The sequence below is a fragment of the Nyctereutes procyonoides genome, unplaced genomic scaffold, assembly GCF_905146905.1.
Source record: "Nyctereutes procyonoides isolate TBG_1078 unplaced genomic scaffold, NYPRO_anot_genome, whole genome shotgun sequence".
NCBI lineage: Eukaryota > Metazoa > Chordata > Mammalia > Carnivora > Canidae > Nyctereutes > Nyctereutes procyonoides.
In genome coordinates this window covers 3,863,487-3,874,022 of record NW_026575020.1, presented here as the reverse complement: position 1 = coordinate 3,874,022, position 10,536 = coordinate 3,863,487, and the positions used below count along the sequence as shown (strand labels likewise).

The following is a 10,536-nucleotide window of genomic DNA, read 5'->3' as shown; positions in this document are numbered from 1 at the left end:
CAGATGCCTTTTTATAATGGGAACTCCCCCCGTGATTTCCATATTACAAAACACATTCTTCTTTATTATGTGTGCTGTCAGAGGCAGTGAAATAAATCTATCATCTATCTATCTATCTATCTATCTATCTATCTATCTATCTATCATCATCATCATCTATCATCCATCATCTTTAATTAAAGCCATCACACTAGAGAGATGACATATTATGGTAAATAAATTGCATGTCACTTGATGTTCTTTCCCTGCATGGCCTTTGCTTCATTCTACTGAAGGGGACTCTGAACCTGTTCGTATGTCTTCACTCTACTCACCAAGTGAACATTTCTTAAAACTTTTGTTAACATTGAAACTATTTAACACAGAATAAAACATTCAAATGGCTTACTTAGTAAACATTTATGTCAAGCTGATATTTGTTATTGGCAGGTGGGGGATTTTGGTGTGATACTGCTTGCATTTTAGGTTTTGTTGCATTTTTTTTCTAGAAGATACAAACATATTTAATATGTTGAATGAGAGAATCAAAATATATTTAAAAAACTTTCAGGGTAAAATGATGACCCTAAATTGGTTAAGATTTTGTAAAGTAAATAGAATTAAAAGAAGGATGTTCCAAGAGTTAAAAAAGAAAGGGGGAATAAAACATCAGGTGAAAGATAAAGTTTTTCTGTAAACGTTCCAGCTCAATAGCTGTGACTATGCTGTGGCCGCAGAAGTTAGACTATCTCAAAAGATTTATAAAGCCCAGAGGCTATTCTCCCACTGCTCTTGATCTTTCTGTTTATTCTGGGTGCCATAGTTTAATAGGACTATTTAATTGCAAATATGTCTGTAATATCCAACACGTATGGTCCTGTTAATGGAGAATATGGAAACAATGTCAGATGAGGCACGGGTAAAGAAATTGGGATTTTTGTTTAGAAAAGAAAAGACACATTGGCCATTTAAAAATAGCTCCAAAGGATCAAATTGTTGAAAGTTACACAGGGAGACAGATCTGGCTCCATATAAGAAAACCACTTTTAACTTTACACCTGTTCTTAATCAAATGATCTGTCTTACCAAGTTGTGAACTTTGCAGCTCTGGACACCTTTAGCCAGAGACTGGAGGCCTTGAATAATCTTGTAGGAAAGATTTCTATTCTGGGTAGGAGATTGGAATAAAAGTCACCAGTCAACTTTTTAAATTATTATTATTATTATTATTATTAAGATTTATTCATTTATTGAATAAATAAATGAGAGAGAGGAAGAGAGAGAGAGGGTGAGAGTGAGCACACAAGCAGAAGGAGCAGAGGGAAAAGGAGAGAGAATTTCAAGTGAACCCATAGTGAGCACGGAGCCCAACTCAGGACTTGATCTCACAACCAGGAGAACTTGACCCCAGCCAAAAGCAAGAGTCGGGTCCCAACCAACTCCACCACTCAGGTGCCCCACCAGTCAACTTTTTAAAACTCTGTGGGGGTGCCTGGCTGACTGAGTTGGTAGCACATGTGGCACTTGATCTCGGGGATGTAGGTTCAAGTCTCACATTAGGTGTAGCGATTACTTAAAAATAAAATCTTAAAAATAAAAGTTTGAAAAAATCGTGATTTTTATGTTATTATTGCCATAGAAATCACAAGCATTAATATTGGATCTTCCTGGAAACTTTTGGATGTGGAAAATTCAGTGGGGAAAGCACAATTACCTTATCTTGAAATGGTGCCACAAAGCCATTGTTTGCATAAAAATCATCATGGAGCTTTAAAAATCTGACTTCTTGGTCTTAGGCAAACTAATATAAAATCATTTGAAGTAATTTATTTTACAGCTTGCTGCAAGCAGTGAATAAAGCTAAAGACAGTGCATGTTTCTAAGGTTAAGGTGTTAGAATGAGTTGACAGAGGTTGTGATATTGTGAAACACTACCCAGCTCTAGTGTCAGTAAGAAGCAAGCTGGAGCCGCATGATGCAGTCCTATTGCAGTTTTAATGAGCTTTCAGGTTCCTTATGATTCAGTTAATAAAATAAACACTCCCCTGCTCCAGCCCCACTCCACAGGAACCAATGTACTTTACACATGGTACATCAGTGATACATTCTGGGCTTGTCCTCTATATGCCATTTAAGTGTTAGTATAAAAAATTGGTTGGAGTGTTATCTCAGTGTTTGCTCTTGTCTACCTTACCATTTCATATTGTCACTGATATTACAAATGAGTAAATTGTTTTCAAAAGGGCTTGACCAATATTTTTCAAGTGTCCCATATGAGCCACCGATAATTTTTTAAAGTGTATTACATGCAGTGGTATTTTGTTAATTGAGGAGGTTACTTGGAAAATATTACTTGAACTACATTCTGAGCGATTTATATTCATCAGTTTGTCCTCTCTTGTAGGTCTTTTGAACAGAGTCTAATTCCATGAAGTCATTAAGCAAGTTTAGGCTACTTTCCATGGAGCCTTAAATCCTTTGGCTTTTTCCTCTTCTCTGCCTACTACAAACCCTATTTCTTGCTTCTAATCTTTGTGAGGACAGATACCATGTCCGTTCTTGTCCATTGTCCCTTGAGTTCAGTATGACAGGAATATCCATACGAATCTCTGGTTGAAAAGTCAACAAGCACTGGCTCTTCCTTCTCATGAGTAAGTCCACTCTTATGTTAAAGTTGATGGATTGCTGAACTTTAGAGTTCCAGAATAAAGCATATGCAGTTTTATGTCAAGTGGTTTTGAAGTAATTTTAGAGCAGGTCACAAGGTGTGAAAATACTATCCTTAACTTTTTACTCAGTATTCTCAGTGAATTTCATGATCCAAAATGGTTCAGTAGGGGCACCTGCGTGGCTCAATTGGTTAAGAGGCTGCCTTTGGCTCAGGTCATGATCCCAGAGTCCTGGGATTGAGCCCCAATTTGGGTTCTCTGCTGAGAGAGCTCTCTCCCTCTCTCTCTGTCTGCTGCTCTGCCTACTTGTGCTCTCTCTCTCTCTGTCAAATAAATAAATAAAATCCTAAAAAAAAAAAAAAGAAAAGAAAACCCAAATCATTCAGTAATTTCAGTTTTAAAAATTGAAATGCTTGAAACATACCCTACTTCATCTCAGTATGTTCTGGCCTTTTCTATAAATGATCATTTAGTACAAATGTAGCATCTTAACACATTCCAAGGAAACACACAATGAGGGTTTTCAACTAAAGATGATTTTCAGAGTAGTTGCATATTGTTGCTTTGACAGGAGGATAATACTAGCCATCAATGTAGGTACTAGGTGATACAGGACTAGAAGATTGTATCTGGGAAGACTCATGGAGAGAGGCTTCATCGATGTGGCTGCGATGACCCAAGGAACTGGATCCTGCACACAACTGGTTTCCATTTCTGTCCTCCCACCAATACTCCAGGCTAGATCAGCTGGTTCATATTTCTGAACTTTTTAGTAGAGGAAAAATATCCAAGGCTTAACTTACTGTAATGGCATGATGGGAAACATATGTTTGACTTAAGACAACGTTGCTTTTGAATAGTGGTTTTGTGCTTAGCTATTAACTGTGTTCTGTGGTTATCTATTTAAGCAAAAGTCTCAGTGTGCCCCCAAGTTCATTTTTATGTTTTAATTCAATATGCCTCACAAATGAGAAGCTACATTTTTGGGTTGTTTTTGATTATCAAAGTTTGATACTCTCATACAGCTCTTACTGGTTTTATATTTGAAGGTATAATTTGTATAAATTATGTTCAGGTTTATCCTTTGTAATTTCAAATTTGGATTTTTTGTGCCAAGTCTCAAGCCCTCAAGTTTCTTGAGGGCTGGTTTGTGGCATCAGTTCTCTAATTTGTGATCTGGTCCTATTAAATTCCTTGAGTGGGAAAGTCCTTACTCTGTTTGGCTTTGTCCTGTGTCTGGTTCTTTCTGGGACTGACCCTGCACCACTTCCTACCCTACTTTAATAGTCTTCATTATCCCAAGCAAGACAAGATGAAGCCATGTGGACCACTCAGGGAGTAAGAACTTCAGCAATGGAGAGTGGGAAAAGGAAACGCCAGATTGGCTAAGTGACATTTCTTGACTAGAGTTGTGGCTAGATTTTGTAAGGGTACGAGTGTCTGAGATCTTTTCTCTTTGGGGCTTCCAAGGTTTTCAGAAATTTGACACCATATCACATATCCCATCTTATTTCCCATGACTTTTTTAGGGACGCTAAGGTCTAATTTCAGCTATCACTGAGTTCCACTGGGATGTTGCTAGAAATCTCCACATATCAAATGGCTAGGGCACTATATAAATAATCAATATGAGTAACATAACAATGAAGCAAGGTATCGTGACTGGTAGCTTTATTTCTAGGTAAAATATTGAATTTCTTTAAAAAATTCAGGAAACATTTAGTTAACTTGCAAAAGTAAGTTTATTGAAGCATGAAAAACAATTAGAGCAAAATTGTCATTTCAACTTTTTCAAGAGCATTCTAGTAAGAAAAAAGAAGAGGATGCAGAAAAATTGCTTGGTTATCTACTTCTGGATGGAAACTTTTCCCTGATGTTATCCAGAAAGATGGTGAGATTGATATGATTTCTTCATTTGTGTCCTTCTGGTTTTTCTCTGAAAGACACTCTTGCTGATCTGGAAATTGCTTATTTAACTTTCACCTCAGACACATTGCTGACTTGAGATGAGATGACTTTGCCGTCCACTACCTCCTCCACGATGGTCTTCGTTACTCTTGTCTTGTTTGGATCTGAAAATCACAGAATTACGATGTCAGTCTGGAAACAATCACAGAAGCCCAGATCAAGAGAAATTCAAGTGCATTCTTTAAGTATGTTCTCTCTGGGTTAAGATTTTGTAAACAATAGTATATACTTTTAAAAAAATTTATTCATGAAAGACACACACACACACACACACACACACACACAGAGGCAGAGGGAGAAGCAGGCTCCATGCAGGGAGCCTGATGTGGGACTCAATCCTGGGTCTCTAGGATCACGCCCTGGGCCGAAGGCAGGCGCTAAACCACTGAGCCACCCAGGGATTCCCAGTATATACTTTTTATAAGACAAGCACAGTTTGCCTTTACTTTTAAATTATAAAATGATCATGAACATTAAATAATGTTTACCTCTTCCTTGGACAGAACAGCTTCCGGATCTTGAGTCACCAGACATGGACATATCCCTAGATCCCATGTTTCTGGATCCTGTATTTCTGGATCCAGAGTTTCTAAAATCAGATCCTCCAAAACCAGAACCACTAGAGGAAAAAAGAATTGTTTTCCTTTGTAGTTTGCAAAGGTGGGAGAAACCCTCCATGCAGGGGGGTGTGGGGGGGTGGGGGAGGTGGGGGAGCTCTCCATGATAAAGGTAAATGTCTTTTGATTAGATTGTCTTTGTGACTTTTTATTATTATTATTATTATTATTATTATTATTAAAGTTGGGCATGGAGCCCAACACGGCTTGAATTCATGACCCTGAGATCAAGACCTGAGCTGAGAGCAAGAGTCAGATGCTTAACCAACTGAGCCACTGGGTGCCCCACTGTGACTTTTTAAACCAAGTCCAGCCCCCAAACCCCTTTCTGGTTTCAAAATATAAGTACACCAAAGGAATGCATTGAGTGGGTTGATGACTTTCATTTACCATCCCTCTCCATCAAGCAGGCGGCGGTAGGTCTCAATCTCCATCTCTAGGCGGGTCTTGATGTCCAGCAGTTGCTCATATTCCGCATTCTGGCATTCGGTCTCGCCCCGAATCTGGCAGATCTGCTCCTCCAGGCTGCTGATCTGCATCTGGATTTCTGACAGCTGAGCCATGTAGCCAGCTTCTGTGTCAGCCAGAGTTGCTTCCAGGGAACTTTTCTAAGAGAAAAAGCAAATCAAAAAATTCATGGTGAAAAATTAATTTTTTTAAAACACAAAATCTTATAATGTGCTAAGAGAACTACACTTTCACACTTTCAAGTTGCAGCCTATGTTGTTCTGTCATTGGTTCCTCAATTTTTGTGGGCATAACTGTTTTTCTTTAAGCTAAATCTTTTATGAAAGTATATTATCTTTAACTGGAATGTTTTATGCTTTCTACAACCGCAAGCGAGTTCTCCTAATGCTGCTTTTATTATGTGCCAAGTGGAACATCTTGGCAAAGAAAGAAAATGGTATCGCGTAACTCCCTGTTGGAGATTTTGCCAACCTCTTTGCACTTACCATGGCCATTTGGGACTGAAGCTCAATTTCCAGGGCTTGCAGAGTACGTTTCAGTTCTGTTATCTCATTCTTGGCAGAACTGGCTGCCCCAGCATCAGTAGAAATTTGTGCTTGCAGTGATGCACTCTAGATAAAAACAAAATGCAGTCATTGCAGCCTGAAGAAATGAGATGAAGTGGCTTGTGCGTGACTGCCAGCTCAGGCACCCAGCAGTGAGAATCTACCTGTTTGTTGAACTGCTCCTCGGCCTCGCGGCGATTTTGTTCAGCCAGCTCTTCATACTGTGCCCTCATGTCATTCAGTAACTTGGTCAGGTCAGTTCCCGGGGCAGCATTCATTTCCACAGTCACGTCCCCTCCGGAGCTTCCTTGCATACTCTTCATTTCCTAGTGTGAAGGAAAAAAGACCACAATGATAAAAACAGAAAAGCAGAGATTCTTAAAATGTGCATAGCCAACAAAAAATGGAAACTAGGACACCAAAGGCTACCCCCACTTGCCACCAAATTCAGATATAATTTGCTCATGACTAATTTTTTCCTTGGTCATAGGAGTTGGAAATCCATTAGATAGAACTTAGTTTATTTTTACAGAATGGATGTGGGGGAAAATATGCAGGCCAGAGTAGTTTAATAATGTGGAACGTGTTCCTACCTCCTCATGGTTCTTCTTCAGGTAGGCCAGCTCCTCGGTGAGGCTCTCAATCTGCATCTCCAGGTCTGAGCGCGTCATGGTCAGATCATCTAGAACTTTCCGCAGGCCATTGATGTCGGCCTCCACGGCCTGCCGGAGATACAGCTCATTCTCATACCTGGAAAGGACAGCAGTAGGACAGGATAGAGCATTTCAGAGTACATCCATTCTTATATTCAAGAAAAAGATTTTTCCCTGAGCTATTTGCTTATTATTTGAGTAATCTCTACACCCAACTCGGGGCTCAAACTCACAACCCCATGATCAAAGAGTCCCATGCCCCTTTGACTGAGCCAACCAGGCACACTCTACCCGCCTCCCTCCACCCCAAGCTATTTGATAAATGAAGGCTACTAAGTTTTCTCTTAGGAATTTTTCCCCTGGAAAGAAAATTATGAACTGAATATTAATTTATTGACGGCCATTTTTTTTGTAACAAAAATTTCATCTTTAATTTGCCTCTTTTTTGTTCCTTATTGGAGTGGAGTGATGGTCTTTAAAATTTACTCTCAGAATGTTTGTCAGTTTAGGCCTTGATGCCCTAAAAGATATTTCTTTAAATTTAGAATCAATGAAACAGACAGATTGCATTTTATTTTCCCCCATAACATTTGTTTGCAAGTCTTCCCTTTTCTTACTTGAGTCTGAAGTCATCAGCAGCCAATCTGGCATTGTCGATCTGCAAAACGATCCCAGCATTTTCAATAGTGGCAGTAATGATCTAGAAAGGCAATAACAGAATCACAGATGCTTTTTACCTGTGTTGGCATGCCCACCTGTGAGGGTAGATGTCCTTCGAGTTGGCTTTTAAAGGTAAATAAATTGTTTTGAAAACTTGCTTAGTAATGACATCTTTACTGATAATCTGGTGTAGTTGGATGACAATTTTCTGTAAAAAGGTAACAGTTTACACATGTACCAAAATAGGCATGGAACATTGTTTTATTAGAACACAGCCCCTCTGCTTATTTCTGCTGCTTTGGAGAAACAGTTATTCTGAAGTTCTTTCCAAAAGTAGAACAAAAAGTGAATTTTACTTCAAAAAGTCTTTAAAAAAATACTTCCCATACAACAGTGGATAAACATTTCAGATTTTGCCGCATGCTCATACAATATTTGCACCAGATTTTCAAGGAGGAAAAAGTTGTAAAGATGATTTAAATCTAGCAAGACACTAAAACATGTCAACCTGCCAGAATTAATCACAAAAATATTAGATTAGGCTAGTGTTGACTCATTGCCACCATTTGTATATGTACATGTTAAATAGCTGCTTCGCATTCTATACATTTTGTTCTTATGTAGAAATACTCAAATTTGAGATGCAAACAGATAATTAGTGTGGTTGGATGTCATATACAATACTGTCATAGTTAAAACACACCAAGTACCAATTTTTGCATATGCAACAAGCAAATATGTCTTTGAATAATTCTTGGACTTGAAATCTTCATTACAGGATATAATCTGAATAAGAGCAAAAGACACAGAAATAGTAGAAACACAGCAGTGGTCAGGGTCTCACCTGATTCCGGAGATCTTCAATTATTGGATAGTATTTGCTGTAGTCTTTTCCAGATCCACCATCTCCAGACCCAGGCCCAAATTTGTCATACCACTCCCTGATTTTGTTCTCCAGATCAGTGTTGGCCTCCTCCAGGGCTCTGACCTTGTCTAGGTAACTGGCCAGGCGGTCATTGAGGTTCTGCATAGTTTGCTTCTCACCTCCAGAGAAAAGCCCCCCATCACCAATACCACCTCCCATACCACCCCCCATACCACCACCATAGCTGTAGAAGCCTCCACTAGCACCACCACCAAAACCAGAACCCCCTCCAATGCCAGAACCCCCACCAAAGCCAGAACCCCCTCCAAAGCCAGAACCCCCACCAAAGCCAGCCCCAGAGCCTGAAGTTCCTCCCAAACCACCCCCAACTGAGCAGCTACCAAAACCTCCTCCAAAGCTGCCTCCAAAGCCACTGCTTGATCCCCCACTGAGGCCACAGCTGGCAGTTCCTCCTCGGAAGCCCCGGGTAGAACCACTCCCTACACCGCATCTGCTTCCACTGGTGAAGCTGCTCCCACCAGCAGACACCCTGGCCAAGCCACTGCCTCCAGCTCTGGAAGAGGAGACACGAGATGAGCAAGACATGGTACTCCTGCAAACGTTTAGCTTGTCCAGGTGAATAGGAAAGGTGACAGTGAAGAATGTATTTGCAAGCTGCCGTTTTGGCCCTTATATACAGACTTTTAGGGTGTTCCTTTTCTGTGTCACTTCTTAATCCCTGTGATAGTTTTGCTAATCTGCAATTGGATAATTTCTTTTTTGTGAACCCACTCTACTGGCTCTTTTTCCGAAGCTAGGTCAGAGCCTCGGGGCATTTACTATAGCAAGAAAAAAATAAGGTGGAGTAAAGCAAAAACTTTTTTTTCCCCAGAATTACAGTTTTAATCTTTCAGAGGTTTTGATGACTTATGATTCTTTTCCGTAAGAGTAATTCTATTCATTTTGCTTCATGATTTCCCAATTGAAGAACACATCCCCAGATTAGCAAATGCAATTAAAATACTTAATATGATGAGAATGGAAATTTCCCATCAAACTTGTAACTTTTGTTCATATTATGTTCTTAAAGTTGAAATTAGCTTTAGCATCAGCATTAGTTTTAGATTCACTTAATTGTTCTTTTCTATGATTATTTCAATCAGCATATTTCTAAGGGCATGTTTGTGTTGAAGTTTTTTTTTTTTTGTATTCTGAGATCTTCGTATTTTCACTGTAAATAAGAAAAAATTAAATATAATACATGTGTACATGTGTATTATTAGATCTCAGGAACATGTTTATTTGAGCAGGGACTATCCTGGAGAGATTGGAAACATTTTTAGGTGGATTGCTTTAGTGTCAGATGGGAGTTGATTGTTACCCGTGTGATGGTACAAAGATGCTTTTCTTTCTGATTGAATTACTATTTTTTTTCTTTCTGATTGGATTTGAGCCTGAGATAGTGATACCAACTTCCTTCTTTGAGATCAAATCTTAAGAAACTAAGAGATGTTGCTGACTGCATCTTTGTTTTAAAGGTATCTGGAGAAGGAGATCTGAATCCACTTCTGCTAACCAATGTTATTGCTGGAGTCATTTTGTAGATACTATAATGTGGAGTTCCCCAGTCTACTTTCTGCCCATGTTTTTTTTTTTTTTCTGTTTTTGTTGAAAAGATATTTAGAAGAGATACGTATCCACTTCTGATAACTAATGTTATGACTGGGATCATTTTATATATACCAAAATCTAGAATCTTCCCCAGTTCACTTTCTGCTTCCTGTTTTTCTGTCCTTTTGTACTTTAGATTATTTCCGTTGGCTTCTGCTAGTAGTTTCTTTGGTTTAAAAGGTTTTGTTTTGTTTTGTTGAGACAACTCCTGTATGCTTCACCTTATAGGAGGTACCTGGTGTCGTCGATTTCAGAAACAGAAAATAGAATAGTTGCCAGTGTCTGAGTGGAGGGGAAATGGGGAACTGTTTAATGGATATAGTTTCAGTTTTGCAAGATGAAAAGAGTTCTGGAGATTAGTTTCACAACAATGTGAATGTACTTAACACTATTGAACATACATTTACAAATGAGATGGTAAATTTTATTTTATGTCCTTTT

The 10,536-nt window shown here is 39.0% G+C and overlaps 1 protein-coding gene across 1 annotated transcript; it reads right to left on the bottom strand.

Annotated features, from left to right (window-relative positions):
• Positions 1–4,476: 4,476 nt before the first annotated feature.
• KRT24 (keratin 24) lies at positions 4,477–10,020 on the bottom strand. The gene is made up of 8 exons (XM_055315703.1): positions 8,404–10,020; positions 7,517–7,599; positions 6,840–6,996; positions 6,411–6,572; positions 6,187–6,312; positions 5,624–5,841; positions 5,105–5,235; positions 4,477–4,720 (listed from the first exon to the last, which is right to left on the bottom strand). Exons 1-8 carry the CDS (start codon positions 9,028–9,030, stop codon positions 4,617–4,619), a joined length of 1,608 nt encoding a protein of 535 aa, XP_055171678.1. The 5' UTR covers positions 9,031–10,020; the 3' UTR covers positions 4,477–4,616.
• Between the last annotated feature and the right edge of the window lie 516 nt (positions 10,021–10,536).

Coding starts and splice junctions, on each gene's coding strand:
- KRT24 (XM_055315703.1), bottom strand. CDS start 9,030: ATGTCTTGCTCATCTCGTGTCTCCTCTTCCAGAGCTGGAGGCAGTGGC. Junction 7,600..8,403: donor TTGAAGATCTCCGGAATCAG/GTGAGACCCTGA, acceptor TTGCCTTTCTAG/ATCATTACTGCCACTATTGA. Junction 6,997..7,516: donor GCTGATGACTTCAGACTCAA/GTAAGAAAAGGG, acceptor TGTCCTTTCCAG/GTATGAGAATGAGCTGTATC.